Source organism: Tupaia chinensis, unplaced genomic scaffold (assembly GCF_000334495.1).
Source record: "Tupaia chinensis unplaced genomic scaffold, TupChi_1.0 Scaffold000088_1, whole genome shotgun sequence".
NCBI classification, from domain to species: domain Eukaryota; kingdom Metazoa; phylum Chordata; class Mammalia; order Scandentia; family Tupaiidae; genus Tupaia; species Tupaia belangeri.
Window position 1 is genome coordinate 3,237,603 of NW_006159550.1, and position 23,540 is coordinate 3,261,142.

The 23,540-nt window shown below is 37.8% G+C and overlaps 1 protein-coding gene across 1 annotated transcript in view; it reads right to left on the reverse strand.

The window, feature by feature from the left end:
* CDK13 (cyclin dependent kinase 13) overlaps positions 1-23,540 on the reverse strand; it is a gene marked incomplete at its 5' end in the record, with an annotated part of 142,766 nt that overhangs the window by 34,789 nt on the left and 84,437 nt on the right. Inside the window, 2 exon segments of the mRNA XM_006172158.3 lie at positions 12,105-12,161; positions 13,109-13,298. Of these exon segments, the coding sequence (XP_006172220.2) occupies positions 12,105-12,161; positions 13,109-13,298 (247 nt within the window).

Consider the following 23,540-nt stretch of genomic DNA (forward strand, 5'->3'; position numbering starts at 1 on the left):
ATCTAGTATCAACAATTTCTATCAACTCTATACTCAAAATATATCCTAAGTCCAACCATTTTCCATGATTTCAACAGCTACATCTTAGTCCAAGCCACTCTTTCTGTCTCACTGGTAGGTAGTACTGCAACAATATCTTACCTGATTTCCTTGCCTAGTTCCCTTTCTTTACTTCTTTCTTAAGTTTTGTTTTGTTTTGTAAAGCGTAATACCAGATTATATAGCATACTTGCTCAAAACTGTCCAGTGATTTCCTATACAACTGAATAAAATTTAAACTTTAACTAAATTTGTAGAACTTTATACACACACATTAAAGCTCTCACCTCCAATTACACTAGATATTTTTTTCTTTCTCTTTTAGTTTACTTATTTTTCCATGAGAGAAAGAGACAGAGAGAAAAAAGAGAAACAGAGACACAGCACCCCTGATCGAGTCCCAATACCGTGATCCACCCCAAGCTTCAGCCAGCCAAGATCACGGGCATACACGTGACCGGTGTTCTTACGTAGATCCTGTCAGATATCCAAAATGTTCTGATGTGGTCAGTGCTATCCCTACAGCCCATGGCAACTTTTCAACCCTTAATCCTTTCTAGTCTATTCCAAGGCTGCAAACTAGCTGAGTTGCTTCTACTTTTTTCTTGGATGTTCTTTGCCCCAGTCTTCATTAAGTATTCCCTTTTCCATTTCTAGGGTTTCGAGCCCTCATTTACTGCCTCAAAGGCTACCCTAACTGCTCTAGTGAAAATTACCTCCAACAGTCACCATTATCCTTATTAGGACCCTACAGTCACTATGTTATTTACACTGCTATATTTAGTATTTTAATTTTTTTTCTCCACCCCACATGCTGTATTGTCTAACTTCCCTCCTCACCCTGTAAATGAGACCAGGAATTTGGACCATCACAGCTCTAATACCTAGACCACAGTTATTACCTAGCTCAATGCCTAGCACATAGTAAGTACTTCCGATTTTCCAACTGACTGACTTATGCCATAACTACCTAACAAGAAACACAATCTTCTTCTCATGTCCTTTCCCCCTTCCTTTCTTTTTTCACTCCCACTCTCTTCCCTTTGACATATTTCAAGAAAAATATCTTTTAAATTCCTGTGCCATAACATGGCTACAGAAAAACAAAACTAATTTTTCCCAACTGATGCTGTCATCTTACTAAGATCACTTGTCCTATTTTGCCATTCATGTTACCTATGCAAATTCAGAAGTCCTGTAAGTACCTATAGCATAACACAGAAATTAAGGCAAGGATGTGTATCACAGTACATATTCTAACAATTCTACATCCTTGTGATATTACCCATCTCTGACCTTCCAACATCTATAGCCAGGCCCTAGTTCTGAATATCACCATCCTAACTAAATTTACTAAAATAGTTTTCAAACCAATTATCCTTGCTTCTAGATTCACAAGGCCAATCTACCTTCTGAAATTCAGTCAAAATGATACCATAGAATGTGAACGTGTTACACCTTTAGTCCACATTTCCTTCTAGAGAATATCTATAAAGGCCTATAAAATCCTTCACCATTTTGTTCTTGCTCCAACTATACTGAACCTTTAGTTCTCTGAGATGGCTAAGCAAATGCTCATTTACTAGAGCAAGGAGATAAGGCTAGAGAGAAAAGAGAGCAAGCAAGAAACTATGAACAAATTACAAGTGCTTTACTTGGATCTAAAATATTTGAATAAAGCAGTTTTCAAAAAGTCAATGGCGAGTCAGGTCAGCAGGTGGTGTGGTGGTAAGATACTAGATTCTCACATGGCCGCTCACAGTTTAGGTTTAAATCCCTCACCTGGTGGCTTGAAAATCAGGGCACGCATGTGTACATGCAGGCCCAGGATCCCAAGAGGAAGCAAAAGGGATTAGGATATAGCCATCCCCCTGGGGGGTGATTTCTCACTTTCCCTCTCTGTCTTTCTCCAGTGAGTACAGATGCCCTATGGCAAAAATCTTTATTAAAAAAAAAAAAAAATCACAATTTATTTTTAAAATCTGCAAAACTGGTATAACAGCTCACTTTCCACTTTATTATTTAATGAAAAAGAAGCAACAGTGACAAAAGTATTCAGACAGAAGAATATTTATCACAAAAACAAATTCCAGGGTTGGTAGAGTTAGAACACAGGCCAATTTCATGCATCACCCAATTCAATAATAGCTTATAGTATTATCAAGAAAATACTCCACGTTATGATCAGGATGCTATATTTACAAATGTAAAGATAATAGTAAAAGACACTGAACTATTATTTTGAAGCCAGGAAACGTAAATCTCAGGAAAATTAAAGAACCACTTCAGTATGAAAACAGATCATCCAAAGGTAGAAAAATACATGAAAATCCAGAAATCCAGAAATGAACATTTCCAACTTTTACTATTAGGCTTGGTTACTCATTGTCATAAAGATCATAAGAGAACAAGCAAACTGATATGACATCTTTTTTACCCCTATTGATTTATAAACAAAATATTCTTGAGCTGTGGCTACATGTCTTTAACAAAAAGCAAATTAGGTCTTACTGAAAAAACAGGAAAAAAATACAGTCAGGTTCTTGGATGTTAGAGAATAAATTTGTACAATTGAAAAAAGGAACATCTAAAAGCAAAAGCAAGCAAGTAAACAGAAAATCTAAAAAATATTAAATGAACCACCCCAATGTATTTCTATAATTAAATTCCAAGTAATAATTCCACAACCTAGCAAAGCACACATACACATTCTTACATACAACACATACATCCCTCTACCATTAAATTAGAAAATCAAACAGTAACTCCAACAAGCTGTTATCATGGGATGACAAAGTAATTTTATAAAGATCCAGAAATAAGGATTTCAATGTTAAATACTCTGAATTTCAATTTCTACTAAATACTTGATCTGCAAATCTCCTTAATATTGTTTTTTTGTTTGTTTGTTTTGTTTTTTTTTGGCAGGGGGAGAGCTAACTCCACTAGGGAAGTAACTCTTAGGGAAAAACTAAACAAAACACTTCCTGCTTTAAAAACAAAACAAAACAACTTTCTACCTCTGTATGGTTAACAACATGTTAAAATGTTGGGACCAGCATATTATGTAATGACTACATCCTTGGGCTCCCACATAGTTGACTACAGTTTAAGTTCCAGACCTGGTGATTTAAAACTCATGCTGGTGGCATGTGCAGACGCTGGGTGCATGTGCAGACGTGCCCAAAATCCGGACAGAATAGAGGAGAAGGGATTGTGGTATGCCTCTCCCCTCAGGAGGTATTTCTCACTTTCTGTCTGTCTCTCCAGTGAGCACATGCGCCCTATAGCAAAGATCTCTTTAAAAAAAAAAAATAAAAGTCACCAGACTTGTAAACAATAAAACTTTCATATGAAGTCTCAAGCAATTTAAAATGTTTAATGTTATTAATTTATTTTCCATTTGTATTTTTCTCAATAGGTACTTAAGGAGCTTCCAGGCTGCTTAAAACTGTAACAAAATTCAGTATACCTAAGGGAGACTCAAAAACAGAACTACCACACGATTTGCTAAACTGCTAGAAAACGAAAACATTTCTTATGTGATAAAAATAAATTTACAGGACCAGCAGTTGGCATAATGGCTATGTCACTGGACTCCCATATAGTTGACCACAGTTCGAGTCCCTGACCCGGTGGCTTAAACTCATGCCAGCGCATGTGCGTGTATGCCCAAGATCCCGAGAGGAGAATGGAGGAGAAGGGATTGTGTGTGGCCATTCCCCGTGGGGGGTGATTTCTTGCTTGCTTTCTCTCTGTCTCTCTGTCTTTGTGGTGAGCATACACACCCTATAGCAAAAACCTCTCCAATAAATTAATAAATAAAATATATTTAGAGGATAAGAAGGCAGACAGTGAAATTCAATGGACCTTTTGCTACAAAAGAACTATAGAAATTATCAACAGCCTGGGAACCAGCAGTTAGCATCCCAGACCCAGTGGCTTAAAACTCACGCTGGGCACTTGTGCGTGCGTGCCCAAGATCCCAAGAGGAGAATGGAGGAGAAGGGATTGCGGCGTGGCCATCCCTTCTGAGGGCTGATTTCTCGCTTTCTGTCTGTCTGTCAGGTGAGCGCAAGCGCCCTACAGCAAAAACCTCTCAAAAAAAAAAAAAATTGTCAACAGCCTAATTGTACCTCAACAGCAGATGAAAGGTCCCTAAAGCTTTCCACTTGGAAAATACTTTTAGGTAATCAAGGCTGGATCCAGAGCCTTACCAGGGAAGCTCACCAATATAATGAGAATAAACAGTCTTCCTCTCAGAAGTTCAATTCTTCGCTCTACCACTTACTAGCAGCTGTATAATCTTGCAAATACACTTAAAATTTTCTAAACTTCAATTTCTTTGTCTTTAAAGTCTGCCTAAGAATAATACCAACACCATCTCAGAACACTGTCTCTTATTAGGTCATCAGGAAATTCATAACATGTTTTTCTATGCAAAAATGTGTCATAACTTTTCTGACAACCCAGAATTCTTCTTCTTATGAAAGGAGAAAGAGGTGTGTGCGTGTGTACGTGTGTGTGTGCACGCCCATGTACATATTTAAATGTCAACCAGTTTCACTTGCTGAAAGGGTTAAAGTTCAGTGGTAATATAAAGGTAAATTATAATAATTTTTTTTTTACAGAATGATAAATAATGTACTCTGAACATATAAAAGAAGATGCCCTCCAAAAATGCCTGTGGGATTTAGGAACCAAACCCATGTTAGAATGAGGTAATGTGAAGTGTAATTCTACACAAAAGGAAACACTTACATAGATTCACAAAGGCATTCAACAGCATGTTTAGAGAACCGCAAATGGTTCAGCACTGCTATTATTGAGGGGAGAGCTAGGGATGGCAGTGCCTCAGGATGGCAGGAAAGAATATCAGAGAAAGATGAGAGGCAGGGAGATCAATAGAATTCTATTACAATGTTCTGTGTGCAGCATATCTGGATGTGAAAGACCTTGTCAAAAATAGCTTTAACTAAACTATTTAATAAAAGAAAAGCAGATGTTTTTCTGGGGAAGTGATAGATAGGTTTCACAAGTTTTAATTATAAGGTACCCAGATCACCTAGGTAGAGATATTTAGTAAACACAAGGATTAGGGATCAGAAGAACCAAGTTCACGTCTTGAAATTCAGATTTGTAGGTGCTCAGTATTATGAACATGGGTGAGATTACCCAACACGAGGGTGGGGACACTGTATCCTAAAGAATTAAATTGACTTTCCCACTTAACTTGCTTAAAAAATGTATACTACTTTACCAGGGCCAAAGGAAATACGATTTAATCTTGACCTTAGTTAAAGCTGTGATCTAAATGGCATTTCCATCTCTGAACCTTGCTTAGTCATTTTATTTATTATTACCCGTATATGATTAGTGATTGTTTTTAACTACCATACTTCCAATTTTGTCCAGGCTCTCCCAGAAAATCCTTTCTATTACTTGGAATCCCCAGAGTTCCCTGCACTGATATATATGAAGAGGAGCCTCCAAATCAGGAACCTCTTCTGGCTCAAAATAAATTAAGCCATTACTGTGAACGCATTTGATATCTTGGGGCATATAAAACACAAAAATATAAAATATTCCCATCTTTAAAGAACTGTAATTTTAGGTTCAAGAAACAATAGAGGTAAGAAAGTAATCCTATTTATGTTTTATTGCCCAAGAGTAGTACGAGTGAGAGCGAGAGAGAGAGAGAGAAAACACGGCTCAATAGGGCATGGTCATGCCACAATCTTTTCCTCTATTTCTCTACCCTGTAAGGATTTTAGCATGCACGCACACATGCACAGCCAGTTTTTCAAGCCACTGGAACAAGATTCAAACCAAGGCTGGCTAAGTGGAATCCAGCTCCCAATGTACAGTGCTTAACTACTGTGCTACAGGCCAGCCCCAACAAAGCTTTTTTATTTGGTCAGTTCTTAGACAAAAGAGATATGATACTGTCTTCCTCTCCCATTAAGCTCTACACCTTTGGGTCCTGCAACAGTAATACATATGGGAACGCTGGACCGTGTGTGGGACCGCGGGTTGAGTTCCAGGCCAACCTAAATATCCCTGGCAAGGCATGGTTATGCCTGTAATCCAAGCTAATTGGGAGACTAGGCAAAAAGATTTCGACACACTGAGACCTTGTCAAAAATAGCTATTTCTGGAGTGGACAGGTGGCATGGTGGTTGGGGGTCTGGACTCCTACATGGCCGACAATGGTTCAAGTCCTGGACCTGGAGGCTTGCTTTCTACCCCCCTTTCTCTCTCTGGTCATATTAAAATAAACAGATAAAGTTCAATAAAATAATTTTACAAAAAAAAAGCTATTTCTGCCTCTGTTTCCCTTCCCTACCCTCATTGAAAGGGGAGGGGGAAGACTAAATAATAAATCCATAGCATTGGGAAAATTCAGTGTTACTTTTAGTTGCAATTTTACGAAAATCCACTAGATGGCAATACTGCCTCAGAAAAGGTGTGTGTTTTAAAAGGTATGTGTTAGTGAACCTGTTTTTTTCTCTTTTCTCCTTATTGAATCATAATAAAGAAACCGTAGGCTTTTTGGTTATTGTTTAAGAAAATTTTATTTTGATGACAGTAATTTTTAAAACCATGATTGATGTTTTTCAATATTCTACAAATAAGGATTTTGAACATTTTAAATCCATCCTCTTAAAAGTTGAAAATGATGATGCCCAAAGGCTTGCAGAAAATTCCACAACTGGCCAAATAGCAATACTAGGACCAGAGCCAGTTTCCAGATTGGGGACTATGGGTATTATGAGCTTGCTTTAAAATAATAAGTGTGCCAAATTACACTTTCTTCTTGGAAAACATATTTTGTCATACAAGATAGTCACACAATGAGAAAAATACATCTTTTCTGAAAGCACTGACTTGGTAAAAAAACAAAACAAAACAAAACAAACTCAGAAGAGGAAAATACTATCTAACTAAAAGTCTCAGGAAAAGTTTTCCTTAAAATAGATACTGAAGGATGAACAAGTGATAAATAAATGGAGCAAAACATCTGTTCTCAAATTCTACATTTCCCAATGCTGAATGGAACAGAGCATATGGGTCTCCAACATAAGAAAATGATTCTCCAAGTTTAAAGAAATCATACCCCCACCACTACTTTAATCCAACAGTTCTGCTTTCCCCTATAACACATTACTGTGCATCCATATCCCTCAAGTAACCCAGTTTCTCCTGAATTAAAATTTTTTTTTTGGAGAGGTTTTCGCTATAGGGCGCTCGCCAGACAGACAGAGACATAGAGACAGAAAGCGAGAAATCACCCCCCCCGGGGGGGGGATGGTCACGCCGCAATCCCTTCTCCTCCATTCTCCTCTAGGGATTTTGGGCACGCACGCACATGCTCCCGGCGTGAGTTTTAAGCCACCAGGTCCGGGATGCGAACCACGGTCAACTACGTGGGAGTCCAGCGACATAGCCATTACGCTAACTGCTGGTTCCCCTGAATTAAAATTTAAAAACATATCCATAATCAAACGAGAGATATGGTTGATGCAATTACAGTGATAAGATATAATATATTCTATTTTAAAATAAAAAACCTTACACTAAATTCGTTAACACTTCAGTTATTCCATCATTAACACTTGTTATTCCATTTGTAGTAGGTAATTACTTATAAAATACTTCAAAGGGTCTTAGCATTGCGCGAGTACATTAAAGTCTTACTTTATATTCTGTTTATAGTAACAAAGTATAAATATGAATAACCAACCATTTCCTGTATATTTAATTCAAGAATTACCTAGAAAATCTGAAACAATAAACCTGCTAAAGGCAGGTTTCTTTAACATCAGTAGGCTATTTATTTATTCAGAGAGTTGGGGTTTTTTCTTGCTGCAGGGCATGTGCACTCAGACAGAAAGTAAAAAACCATCCCCTTGGGGGCAGGGGAAGGGTTGGCCACACCAGAATCCCTTCGCCTCCATTCTCTCCTCAGGATCTCGGGCATGTGTGCACATGCACCTTGCGTGAGGTTTAAGCCACAAAGTCTGGACTCAAACTACAGTTGACTACATGGGAGTCCAGCGACCTAACCATTACACTATCTACTGGTCCCAAAATCACCAGAACAATGCATTTTAAAGGCATTCCATTATATTAAGCATACTTCTCCAATGGATTTTATTTTAATTGCTAAGTGGTTCATAAATCTGCCAGAGAGAGAGGGATAGAGAGAAAGCAAGCACACACTCCTCAGTAGAGCATGGTCACACTGTAATCCCTTCTCCCCCAGTTCTCCATTCCATCAGGATGTGGGTACACACATGTGCCTATTCAGCTTGTTTTTCAAGCTGCAGAGTTCAGGATTCAAACCCCAGTTAGCTAGCCATGTGAGATCCAGTTTTCTTAACTATTATGCTACAAGGCTGGCCCTCCAATGGATTATAAATTATTCTAATCTTAAAAAGAGAAGTTTTAAAAGAGTACATAAACCCTTGTTAAGGAAAGAATTATCTGCTTGTACAATAAAATAACAAATTTATCTCTTATAAATTTCCTTTATGGTAAATTTTTCTGGAATATATTCCAAATATGCACGAGTATTTGCATAAAAAGGATCTATTAGATGGAAATTATAATGAACTGTTTTCTATCACCATTTCAATAAGCCAGATAAGGAGACAGATTTCTTCATTAACCAGAATCTCCTCCCAAAATATAGCCTCAGAAATTTGGTCATTCAGGACCAGCAGATGGCATAAGGATTACATTGTTGGACTTCCATGTAGTCAACCACAGTTCAAGTCCTGGACCTGGCGGCTTAAACTCATGCTGGCACGTGTGAGTGTGTGCCTAAAATCCTGAGAGGAGAACAGAGGAGAAGGGACTGAGGCGTGGTCATCCCTCCTGGAGGGTGATTTCCTAATTTCCATCTCTGTCTCTCTGTCTCTTTGGCATGTGCACTGGCCCTATAGCAAAAATCTGTCTCTCAAAAAAAAAAAAAAGAAGAAATTTGGTCATTCAAATAATGAGTCATTCAAGTGAAGTACACATTCACACCAATTTTTTATCTCATGTTGTATCAAGAGACACTTTTATATATGATGGAAAGAATAAAAAATTGAGAGTCAAAAACCTTGAACTCTGTATCTTTGGGACTGCCAACATTTTCTAACGTTTAAAATTACTCAACCCTTTACAATAGCCAAGATATAGAATCAATCTATGTGTCTATTAACAAATGAATGGATTAAAAAAATGTAGTATATAGGCACAATGGAATACTAGTCGGCCATTAAAAAAAAGAAAACCTGGGACCAGCAGTTAGCGTAATGGCTATGTCGCTGGACTCCCATGTCGTCGACTGTGGTTCGCGTCTCGGACCCGGTGGCTTAAAAAAAACTCATGCCCGGCATGTGTGCGTGCATGCCCAAGATCCCGAGAGGAGAATGGGGGAGAAGGTACTGCGGCGTGGCCATCCCCCCTGGGGGGGTGATTTCTCACTTTCTGTCTCTCTCTGTAAGGTGAGCACATGCGCCCTATGGCAAAAACCTCTCAAAAAAAAAAAAAAGAAAAGAAAAGAAAGAAAACCTTGTCACTTGCAACAACATAAATTAAATCAGAGGACATTATGTTAAGAGAAAAAAGTCAGGCATAGAAAGACCAATATTGTATGATCTCATTTATATGGAGAACTCATGGAAGTAGAGAATAGAGTAGCAGTTACCAGGAGCTAGAAGTGGGATGGAGTGGTTGCTGAGATGTTAATAAAAGCACATGAAATTTCATATAAACCGAAGAAATTAAGTGATGACCTACAGTCAACATGGTAACTATAGTTAATAACAACGTGATGCACTCTTAAACACTGCTTAGAGTTGATTTTAAGTGTTTTTATCACATACACAAAAAGTGAGGTAATGCATATATTTTTAAAAACTCAACTTAGCCAATGCATACACATTTCAAAACTGCATGTTGTATACAACACATAAAATTTTTCTTGTCTACTAAAATAACTAAACTTTAAAAGGTCACTCAACCTTCTCCTGGGCCTGTTTCTTCAAATGTAATTTAAGGGGAGATATTTGCTTTTAGGCTATAGAACAATTCTGGACTTAAAAATAAATAAACCATACAACCCTTCCTTAAAATGAAAACATTAATTTTAAATGTACCAAGGTAAAATAAATATAAAAACAGATTAGTGGCATGGTGGTTAAAACGCTGGATGTCCATATAATGGATCACAGTTCAAGGTCTGGAGCTGGTGGCTTGAAACTTGTGCGTGCATGTCCAAAATCCCAAGAAGAGAATGGAGGATAAGTGCTAATGGTGTGGCCATCCCCCCTTCCAGGAGGTATGATTTCTTACTTCCCCCCTGTCTCTGACAAGCACACATGCCTTAGAGCAAATAAACTAAAACAATCAGATTAGCTTGGTGAATATATGTACAAAGGATTAGAGCAGCATCCATCAAAATTTCACTCACATCTTATTTTCTGAGGAGTTTCATGAAACCCTAAAGGATCCAAAATAAACTATTTGAAAACACTCCACACTAACCAATGAAAGTAATTTTAAGACTGATGTCATTCATATTCCAAAATTTAAAAATGGAGAGATTTTTCACTCTAAAAAATTCAAAAGAAGAGTTTTTATTTTCATCTTCAACTATCTGGCAAAGATTCACTGAAAGCGGGACCGGCAGTTAGCGTAATGGCTATGTCGTTGGGACTCCCATGTAGTCAACCGCGGTTTGAGTCCTGGACCTGGCAGCTTAAACTCGCCAGGCGCGTGTGCGTGCGTGCCCAGGATACCAAGAGGAGAATAGAGGAGAAGGAATTACGGCGTGGCCATCCCCCCTGGGGGATGATTTCTCACTTTCTGTCTCTCTGTCTCTCTCTTTCGGGCAAGCGCACATGTCCTATAGCAAAAACCTCTCCCCCCCCAAAAAAAATTTTCACTAAAAGCAAACATTTATTTCTAAGAATTGCAATTAATGTTTGGTTAAATTATAGTGACATTTTAAAAAATGAATTGCCATAAAGAATTTAAAAATTTTAGGGACTAGCAGTTAGCGTAATGGCTATGTTACTGGACTCCCATGTAGTTGACCACGGTTCGAGTCCCAGACCTGGTGGCTTAAACTCATGCCAGGTGTGTGTTTGCGCGTGCCCAAGATCCCTGGAGGAGAAGCAACTGCAGCATGGCCACTCCCCTGGGGGATGATTTCTCACTTTGTCTGTCTCTTTCTGGCAAGCGCATGCGCCCTATAGCAAAAACTTCTCCAAAAAAAAGGAAAAAAAAGAATTTAAAAATTTTACATACACACACACACACATATATATCAATATCTCTGAAGATAGAGACAGGAATGAGCAAAACCAACTATAGGTTTATTAAATCTAATCAATTCCATAGTTTGTTTATAACAAATCCACCATTTCACAGAAAATATTTTATTCTGAAATTCCCTGTAAGTTCTAATAAGACAAGTATATTTCATTACCACCAGGCACAAAAGAACCCAAGTCAGATACACACTCAACTTTGGGCCACCTTTTTTTCTATCTTATGAACTGAACTTGTCAATAGTTTATTTAAATGAAGAAATCTAGGGAGTTTTTAAAAAGCACACCACTAAGTGTAAACATAACCATAACAAAAAAATCTGAAGTCTCAAACAATAATCAAAACGAGGTTTATATGTTTAAATATGCAACTTAAAAAGCCTATACTAAGGTTTTTCACTAAACACAAAAATTAGGAACATGTCTGGATGTGCATAAGAAATGCATTTGAAATTTATGTAGAAATTGTTTAATTACTAAGTTCATTTTAGTCAACTATAAAGCTATGCCTTTAAAAAATTATACTTACCTATAAATATTAAAAATCTGTCATTTAAAAATTGAGATAATATAGAAAATTCTGCAATTAAAACAGTCGACCCAATATGGTATGAGTTTTCTTTTGTATTTAACCATAAAAAGTAAGTTTCCCTTTGAAAAAATTATCAACAAGGTTATTCTAGTGTGGCTGTTAAAAACAGACTCTAATAAACAATATTCATATGAAAGTACTCGTACCTTTCTTCCGAGCTATATAATCGCGCGAGTCCAAAATCTGCAAGTTTTATCTGCCCCCTGGTGGAAACAAGACAAAATGAATAAAAGTTTTTCATCTAATCTGAATTGGTAATACATATTCTTATTTTATTCCTAGAATAGACCAAAAATAAACCTATGTAAATTTTAACATTGATCGCACTGCAGTACCATCAGGGTCCTACAGGCAGAGTCGAGTGGTAAATAAAACCACAAAATAAGGCAAATAATTAGTGCTCTGCTTTGAGTAATTTCAGCTATTATTATTATTATTATTACACTAGTGCACTACTGTTATTACAACACTAGCATTAACAGTGTTCCAGTACTATTCAGGCTACTATTTAGAAAAGTACAATGAAATAAATTTCAATGAAAATAAAACAAAAAAGATAATTTTATTACTTAGTAATAAGATAAATTACTTGATCAATTAAAGTCAATGTTGCTCAAAAACTAAGTCAGATTACTTGAAATTCATTTAATTTTCAAGTTCACACGCTTTTCATTAATTAAAATCAGGACCAAACATGCCCACATTTAAACTAACAAATAGTATCAATTATAAGAAAATTATCAGAGTTCAGGTTATGTTGAGTTTAACCATGTATGTATCTATGCATATACATAGTTCAAAAAAGTTCACTTTAAAACTGAGATGACTTTCTTTTTAATTCTAAAACCTATTCAAAACCTAAAGCTGTAATCATATTACTAATTATTAGATTTATTCTCATTATTTGGAGAACACCAAACAAAAAAGTCAACAAAGTTTAATCTTATGTACATTGCAAACTATTACTGAAAGTCAATTTAACTAAAGTATATTTAACATCTTTTCGAGGTAGCCCAAGCTAGAATATCGCTGATTATATTAAAATAGCATGAAGCAATGAAATAAACTACATTTTAAATAATTTTAACAGAATCAAGGTTTACATTATGTAACACTCATTTTAAACATAAATATCAAACAATATCCATACCTATTATTTAGAAGGATATTTGAACACTTAATATCTCTATGTAAAAAGTTCTTCTTATGACAATAATCCAGACCTTCCATGAGCTGTCTCATAAATGACTTTATATGGTTTTCATTAAAATGAACCAAGCCTGATTCCAGTAGTCCCATCAGATCATGGTCCATATATTCAAACACCAGATAAAATGCACCTAGGAATGAGAATAATTAATACACTGACGACTTTGAATTCCTAAAACTTCTATATAGGTTCAATTTTTTTTTAACATTAAGTTGCTAGAGAATGGTTTAACTCTTAAAAAGAAGTGCTATTTTGTGTTTTAATAACACTCCTCTCTAATTTAATATCAATAAATACATCCAAAGGAAATCTAACCCATTTATATTCTAAAGAAAACTATTATATAATTAAAAATTACTGATTTTCACACTTCATAGTTTCTAGATATAATTAATGTAACTTTTTTAGACATCAAACAAATACTCTCTCAGCAGAGGCTGAATAAAAGCATTATAGTTCATCAAGGAAAATTAAGAAGTTAGTAAAATATTTTTTAAAATACCGTGAAATGTTTTATGAGCAAATTCATAGTGACAAATATGAAACTGTCACAGAGAGTAGGAGAGATACAGAGGCACAGAGTTGGGGGCAGGTTGGGTAGAGACTAACAAGGAGAGAACAAACTAGGTAAGAACCAGAGGCCAGAGGAGAGGAGCTGTGGTCCTAAAAGAACTACCATTAATAAAAAAAAGAATGTGGGCTCAGATAGGCTTTAGATTACTTCTGTTAAGCCCTCAATAAACATATAATTTAATTCTGCTGATATAGTTAGAGAGTATTTGAAAGCATAAAAATTACAACCTCATTTTATAAAACAGCTTAGTCCTGCTACCAAACCCAAAAACAGTACATGGCATATATCACAGGTACAAACTATACAACTGTACTTATGATAGGTTGAAAAACCTAAATGTAACTTGTACAAATAGAATCCAAAGCTGTATAAAGAAAAATCAGAAAAATCACAATCAGGCCTAGCCACAGTGGTGCAGATAGGGCACTTCTGCACAGGCTAAGACCTGCGCTCACCAGCCCAGGCCCAGCACTATGCACCTGTCATCCTAGCTAACTGGAAGAAAACCTTTATTTTCCTTCAATCTCTTCCTCTCCCTCCCCAAAAGCTCTTTTTCACTAAAAAAAAAAAAAAAAAAAAATCACAACTACTTTTGTAGTTGTCTTTTAATTTGCCACTGGGCATGTGCGCTCACCAGAGACAGACATAGAAAGAGAAGGCGAAAAAGCATCCCCAGGGGGAATAGTCACACTGCAATTCCTTCTCTTCCATCTCGCCCTCCTTTTGTGATTTTGTGCAGATATACACACACACCCAACATGTTTCTCAAGCTGTCAGGTCCAGGGCTCAAATTGCTCAGTCAGCCATGTGGGATCTACTCACACAACACCAGGCCATGGGCTGACCCAAGGAGAGTTCTATTTAGCAGTTCAAGAACAGATGAGCTAATAAAATTCATTCTATCTATCTGTGAAAAGAGAAAAATTCTAACATTATGATAAAAAAAGGCATGTGAACATAATTTATGATAAGGTCTTAACTAAAAAGAGAGCAAAGAAACTATTACTAAACTTGCAATAGAAAGTATCTTTCTTAAAAGTTTATTACATGGTGATTAAGATGGCTGAATGCCACATGGCCAATTATTCAGTTTCAATTCTGGACTCAGTGGCTTGAAAAACAGAGCAGGTACGTGTGCATGTATGCCCCAAATCCCAAGAAAATGAAGAAGTGATTGTAATGTGGCCATCCCACCGGAGTGGTGGGATTCCTTCTCACATTCTCCCTCTCCCTCGCTCCCTCTTCTTCTCTCCCTCTTTTCTCCCTCCTTCTCTCCCTAGCAAGTACATATGCCCTATAGTAAGAAAAAAAAAATGTTTATTATGATACCCTTCTGAAACAAACAACTAATGTCATATTTAAAAGGAAAATGTTAGGGTGATGAATATAAGTCAAAAAAGTTCATTATTACTAACTCTGTTCTGGAAGTTAGTAAATAAAATTTAAGACGAAGTATAAACATTGAAAGAGATAGAAATATAATATTGGTAGATGAAATGAATATCTTCCTGAATAAATAATACCCTTTATACCAAAAGAATAAAGTGAGAGTAGCTGGACTAAAAAAAAAAAAAAAAAAAAAAAATCAACACAGGGACCAGCAGATTGCATAATGGCTATGTCGCTGAACTCCCATGTAGTCAACCGGGGTTCAAGTCCTGGACCCGGTGGCTTAAACTCACACCAAACGCATGTGCCTGCGTGCCCAAGATCCCGAGAGGACAATGGAGGAGAAGAGACTGCGGCATGGCCATCCCCCCCTGGAGGGTGATTACTCGCTTTCTGTCTCTGTCTGGCAAGTGCACGAGTCCTATAGCAAAAATCTCTCAAAAAACAAAAACTAAAAATCAACACATACCAAGCAAAGACTTCATATGAGGCAACAATTCATCAGAAAATTTGAATGACTCCACAATGAAAAAGAAAAAAAAAACACTAAATAATGAATAAACTTTACTAAGAATTATGCAAATTTATTAAGGAACACCAAACTATGAGTCTGTACTCTGAAGCATTTCAAATATAAGGAACAGTGGTTTGTTCCCCCCTCCCCATCTTTGGCTAGGCGTGGTAACGTACAAAATAATTCTAAAACTTGCCTTGAAGAAAAATAGATAAGAGTACTAGCCAAAACATTTCTGAAAACAAACACTTGACCTACAAGGAATTTTGACTTCTTATATTGGAGAAAAAGAACAGTGGAATATAGCAAACACTAGAAAACACATTCCAAATGTTTATCCAATAACTTATGAAAACAATGATTTTAGGAACCAGCAGTTAGCATAATGGCTATGTTGCTGGACTCCCACGTAGTCGACCACGGTTCGCATCCCAGACCCTGTGGCTTAGAACTCACGCCGGGCACGTGTGCGTGCATGCCCAAGATCCCGAGAGGAGAATGGAGGAGAAGGGATTGTGGCGTGACCATCCCCCCTGGGGGGTGATTTCTCGCTTTCTGTCTTTATGTCTCTGTCTGTCTGTCTGGCGAGCGCATGCACGCACCCTATAGTGAAAACCTCTCCAAAAAAAATGATTTAAAGTCAGTGAAGAAAGACAGTTTAAACGAGACAAATATATAATCCCATAGGGAGTAATCATAGCAAGGCAACACCAATAAAAAACTGTACAACTTCGGTAAATAAAAATGCAGAAGCATTACTTAAGAAAACATTAATAGAGGTATATGGTTAATGACAAACTGGGGAACTGTATTTGCAACATTCAAAACATTAAAACCCTTAATATGAAAGGAAGTCTTATAAATCAGTACCAAAAAGACTGTCTCGCAACAGAAAATGAGAAGTAAAATGAACTGTAATATGTGAAAGAATGCCTATGACTAAAACACACAACAAAAATTCACCATGAATCAAAATATACAAATCAAAGTAACAAAGTACCATTTTTAAACTGAGAAAAAAGAGTTCTAAAGAAAGACAGTACATAATATTAACAAAAGTGTAGGTAGAGAGTAACTGTTATTAAGTGCCAGAATAAACTGGTATAAATACTTAGAAAACTTAATTTTGCAATATGTATTAAAGCCTTACAAAATTAAGTACTAATTGCATGAGGCCATCTTGTGTGGTGGGTAAGGAGGCTGGATCCCACATGACCAATTATGTGAATCAAGGCCCAGATCAAGTGACTTGAAAAACACACCAGGGGTGTGTGTGTGTGTGTGTTTGTGTGTGTTTGTGAGTATGCATGTAACCCAAATCCCCACATGGCAATAAAGGAGAATGGACTGCAGCTTGGTCATCCTCCCTGGGGGTGTTTTCTCACTTTCCATTTCTCTCTTCGTCTTTGGAAAGGGCATGTGCCCTATCGCAAAAAAAAATTTTTTTTTGGAGAGGTTTTCGCTATAGGGCGCATGCACTCGCCAGACAGACAGAGAGAGATATAGAGACAGAAAGTGAAAAATCACCCCCCAGGGGGGATGGTCATGCCGCAGTCCCTTCTCCTCCATTCTCCTCTCGGGATCTTGGGCACGTACGCACACGCGCCCGGCGTGAGGTCTAAGCCACCGGGTCCCGGACGCAAACCGTGGTTGACTACGTGGGAGTCCAGCAACATAGCCATTACGCCAACTGCTAGTTCCCCCTATGGCAAATTTAAAAAATTTAATAATCAGGGCCACATCGATTAAATTTTTTTAAAAATCATGTCATGATTGCATTTAGCATAAGAAAATAAACGCTGCAAAGATTTAGCTGTAAGCATGTTTCACCAAAACAATATGCTAACACAATATTAAGGCAAAAATAAAGTTATTATGGTCCATGTATACTATTCCATACAACCTTGAAAATACTGTAGGGGTACATGGCTACTGAGTTCGTAAAATGTGACTAGTTGAAAAATGCTGTAAGTAAATAATACATATTGGATTTCAAAGACAGTACAAAATAAAAAATATATAAAGTATCAATAACTTATTTATTTTTACTACATATTGAAGTGATATATTCAGTTAATAAAATTAATCATAATTAATTTCACAACTTTTTTTTTTTTTGAGAGATTTTCACTGTAGGGCGCGTGCGCTCGCCAGACAGACAGAGGGAGACATAGAGACAGAAAGCGAGAAATCACCCCCCAGGGGGGATGGTCACGCCGCAATCCCTTCTCCTCCATTCTCCTCTCGGGATCTTGGGCACGCACACACACGCGCCCGGCGTGAGTTTTAAGCCACCGGGTCCGGGACACGAACCACGGTCGACTACGTGGGAGTCCAGCGACATAGCCATTACGCTAACTGCTGGTTCTCAATTTCACAACTTTTTGAAATGAGCCAACCAGTTCATTTTAAATTAAAATGTAATGTTCACAAGCCAGCAGATGGCGTGGTAGTTACATTGCTAGACCTCCCATATGGCCAACCATGGTACAAGTCCTAGACCCGGTGCCTTGAAAAATCATGCCAGTTGTGTACATGTGTGCCCAAGATCCTGGGAGGAGAATGGAGAAGAGATGGCGGTGTGCCCATTCCCTGGGGGGGATGATTTCTCACTTTCCCTCTCACTGTCTCTGTCTGTTTCTGTTTCTCCTCCCTCCTCCTCACCGCAGGCAAGTGCACACAACCCTATGGCAAAAACCTCTGAAAGAAAAATTAATCAATAAAATAAAAATAAATCATTTACATTCTCTTTCTATTAATAAACCTTAAATTAGAGGTATAAAAATTGAAATAGGGAACCAGTAGATGGCGTAATGGTTACATCACTGGACTCCCACATATCTGACCACAGTTCAAGTTCTGGACCCAGCGGCTTGAAACTCATGCTAGGTGTGTGTGTGCATGCACACGCACACCCAAAATCCTGAGAGAAAAATGGAGGAGAAAGAAATGCAATGTGGTTGTCCTCCCTGGTGGGTGATTTCTCACTTTCTGTCTCTCTGGTTCTTAAGCAAGCACATGTGCCCTATTGTAAAAAAAAATCGCTTAAAAAAAAATGAAATAGGACAGCTAAAAGTACCTCCATGCAAATAATCTTTTTTTTTTTTTGACCTCTGAGAAACCATAAACCTTCAATGAAAAAACAGTATCAAAAATACCAGAGACCAGCAGTTGGCATAATGGCTATGTTGCTGGACTCTCATGTAGTCAACCAGGGTTCAAGTCTCAAACCCAGTGGCTTAAACTCATGCCAGGCGTGTGTGCGTACATGACCAAGATCCCGAGAAGAGAATGGAGGAGAAGGGAGTACCGTGTGGCCATCCCCCCTGGGGAGTGATTTCTCACTTTCTACATTTATATATATGTGTATATGCATAAATATACATATAAATTATATATATTATGCATAAATAATGTATAAATTAACATGGGAAAATTGACAAGTCTACTATTTTTAAATTCCATTTTTTTTCCTTACAATGTATCATTTAAAAAAAAACTGGGACCACAAGGTGGTGTGGTAGTTAAGGTGCTGGACACTCCCATGGCCAACCATGGTTCGAGTACCGGACCTGGGGCTTGTTTTCTCACTTTCCTTCTCTCTCTCTCTCTCTCTCTAGTCAAATCAAAATAAATGGATGTATAAATAAAATTAAATAATTATTTACTAAAAAAAAAACTAAGTAATATTAACAATGACAACACTTGAAAGGAAAAAGATAGGTACTAGCGCAACCAGGTATTAAAAAAGTATACTTTTCTATGATTTAAAAGTATAATACTGGGGGACCAGCAGTTAGCGTGATGGTTATGTCGCTGGATCCCATGTAGTCGACCATGGTTCGCGTCCCGGACCCAGTGGCTTAAAACTCACGCCGGGAGCATGTGTGCCCAAGATCCCGAGTAGAGAACGGAGGAGAAGGGATTGCGGCGTGGCCATCTCCCCTGGGGGGTGATTTCTTGCTTTCTGTCTCTATGTCTTTCTCTGTCTGGCTGGCGAGCCCATGCGCCCTATAGCAAAAACCTCTCAAAAAAAAAATAAAAAAGTATAATACTGGTAAATGAGTATTAAATTAAACAGAAAATCCAGAAACATATCCAAGTATATATGGACCTTTACTACAGGATAAAGCTGGCATATTAATTTTTTTTTTTTGGAGAGGTTTTTGCTATATGGCGCATGCGCTTACCAGACAGACAGAGAGAGACACAGAGACAGAAAGCGAGAAATCACCCCCCCGGGGGATGGCCACGCCAGAATCCCTTCTCCTCTATTCTCCTCTTGGGATCTTGGGCACGCACGCACACACACCCGGCGTGAGTTTAAGCCACCTGGTCCAGGACTCAAACCGTGGTCGAGTACGTGGGAGTCCAGCAACATAGCCATTACACTAACTGCTGGTCCCATGGCATATTAATTTAATAAGGAAAAAACATGCTTATTTTCCACATTTTAAAATTTCATTTTCTTTTATACATTCAATCACATTATTTAGCTTACAAAATGAACATTTTAAGATAGGCTTTTATTAGTCATATTAGGATCACTAAAAAGTCAGACAAAAAGGTAAAACTGATCTGTTCATAACAAAACATACCAGTATAAAAAGCAAATCAATCAGTTACCAATATATATATTTTTAAATAAATGTAATTTTGATAAAAGCAATAGCCTAAGAGTGGGGAAAACTTTTAAGTCAGTATCAAGAAACAATAAGGGTAAAAGACTGATAACTATGCCTACGAAAAAATTTAAAAAAAAAATTTGCATAGCTAAAAATACTGAAATTAAAAGAACAGAATTGGAAAAAATTATTGGCAACTTATACTGCATATAAGTAAGTAATATGCATCATAAAAACTCTATGGGCCGTCAGGTGGCATGGTGGTTAAAGGTACTGGATTCCCACATGGCCAACAGCACACAGTTCAAGTCAATAATGGTTTTAAGAACCTCTATCTAAATTGAAAAGAAAATAATCAACTATCTTACAGAAGAGTGTGGGAAAGAAAAGACAAATACTAGGTTACTGGAAAAGTCATGATGTATTTTTCTACACAAAAATGTGTCATGACTTTCCCAACAGCCCAATAGTTCACAGAAGGAGCAAGTTGATCTAAAATGAGTAAAAAGTTTATTTACCTTGCTCCTAATAAAAGTATATCCTTTTTTTTTCTTTTTGAGAAATTTGTGCTATATTGTGTACTTACCTAAAAAAAAAGAGACAGAGTGAGAAATCACCCCTGAAGGAAGACACACATACCACAATCTTTTGTCCTCTTGGGATTTGGGGCACACATGCACACATGTTCAAGACCTGAACCACAACTGCCCATGTGGGAGTCCAGGAGAGTCCCATAATACATTACTGGGACCAGCTGGTGGTGCAGTGGTTAAGGAGGCTGAATCCTAATAGCTGACTATATAGCTAGAGTACCAGACCCAGTGGCTTGAAACACACACCAGAAGCATATATGTTTGTGCCCAAAACCCCAAGAGGAAAATGGAGGAGAGAGGCCTGTGGCGTGGTCATCACCCACCCTTGGAGGGGTGGAGGGGTGGCGGTGGCTTTCTCTGGCAAGTGCATGCACTCTAGGACAAATTTTTTTTATATATGTATTTTTAATTTAGCCAAAGGATGTGTGCACTCACCAGAGAATCAGAGAAGAAAAGAAAGCATTTCCCAAGAGGAAATGGTCACGCTGCAATCCCTTCTCCTTCGTCTCTCCCTCGTGGGATTCTGGGCACATGGGCGCATACTAGGCATGCCAATCAGCCATGCGGGATACAGCTGCTTTCCTATAGGTCATGGAGCTGGCCCATAAAAATGTATTTTAAAACATCACAATGAATAGATAAATAAATCATGTTTTTTAAAAAAGGAAAGCAGAAAAAATAAATTTTACTAAGATACCAAATCTGACAAAAATTCAAACTAACTGCATACACCATCTAGAACACAATATTCTGACAATATATTCCTAGTGGGGTATACTATGAGAACAAAAAGAATTACTGAGAAATCGTGGGGACAGCGGGTGGTGAGGTGGTTACGGCACTGGACTTTCATGTGGCTGGCCACAATTCAAGTCCTGGACACGGCAGCTTAAAAAAATCACACTGGACACATGTGCATATGCCCAAAATCCTGAGGGGAGACGAGAGAAGGGATTACGGCATGGCCACCACACCCCTCAGGCCCCACCTCGAGGGGTGACTTCTCACTTTCCAGCTCTCTGTCCCTCTCCGGAGAGTACACACCCTATGGCAAAAATCTTGGGAAAAAAAAAAATAAGGAAATCTTAAACTCCATTTGATAGTCTTTTTAATAATTTATATTAGCAATAATTTTGAAATTATTACATGTATGTTATAATATAGAACCAGTATGTTATTATTTTAGAAATCAAGGTTTTTCAGTTTAAAAGAAAGTATAGTATCAAAGTATGAAATCTGTACTTTAAAGAAATTACTATTTTACTTATAATTTTTATTATTTTTAATTTGATACAGGGTTGTGTGCTCAACAGAGACAGAGAAAGAGTGAGGAAGTTAGAAAGCAAGCCGACAGGTCTGGGGCTAAAACCACAGTAAGTCATGAGGGAGTCTAGTGTCTTAATCACCGTACAGTTGCGGCCCCAAAACCTGTACTTTTGAGTTTAAATTAAAATCATCTATGGTATCCAGTCTCTAAAATAGTCTTCAGAGATCCCTGCTGTTTGGTATCCATGATATAGGATTACAGAAGGATCTGTGTACCCCACAGAATACTGCAGAAGTGATAGTATGACTTCCAAGACTAGGTCAGAAAGCATTGTAGCGTCCATCTTACTTTTTTGGAATTATTCTCTTTGGGGTATACTATGGGAACAAAAAGAAGCCGGCTACCAAGCTTTTCAGGATTTCTAAGCAATGTTGTGGAAAGGCCCATGTGAAGAACTAAGATTCCCTACCATGAGTGGAACCACAACTTGCCAGCCAGGTGAGGGAGTCATAGAGGTAGATTCTCCAACACCAGTCAAGCCTCCTAGTGAATACAGCCCCAGTCAGCATGTGGCCAAATTCAACAAATAAGTGGAATGATATTTTAAAAAGGCAAGAAGAGTTACTATAGATTATAAGATACTTTAGAAATTGGGACCAGCAGTTAGCGTAATGGCTATGTCGCTGGACTCCCACGTAGTCGACCACGTTTTGTGTCCCGGACCTGATGGCCTAAAACTCACGCCGGGTGCATGTGTGTGCGTGCCCAAGATCCTGAGAGGAGAACGGAGGAGAAGGGATTGCGGCATGGCTATCCCCTCTGGGGGGTGATTTCTCGCTTTCTGTCTCTCTCTGTCTGGCAAGCGCACGCGCCCTATAGCAAAAAAGTCTTTAAAAAAAAAAATTTGCATCCAGGTCCAAACAAAGCAGATATAAAAACCATTTTTAAGAAAAGTGTTTTTTTTTCTAACTATCTGTATAAATTGCCTATACTACTATATGAGCAGGAAAACTATTCTGTATGTAATTGTCAGAGTCTATGTCTCTACTTAACTAACCGACTAGCTGTTTCTTTTATTCTCTTCCTCCCCCATATGTATGTGTGTATACACACATGTATGTATGTGTGTATACAAACACACACAAATACATTTTTCTTTTTTTCCTTTTTTTTCGGGAGGGGGGTTGATTTTTGCTATAGGGTGTGTGCACTCACTGAAGAAAGAAAAAGACAGAGAGACTAGGGAATGAGAAATTGCCCCTCACCCCACCCCATGGGCTGATGGTCACACCACAATCCTTTCTCCTCTATTCTCCTCACAGGATTTTTAGCATGCATCCACAAGTGGCCAGCCTGATTCTCAAGCCACTGTGTACAGGACTCAAACCAGGGAGTCAGCCATGTGGGACC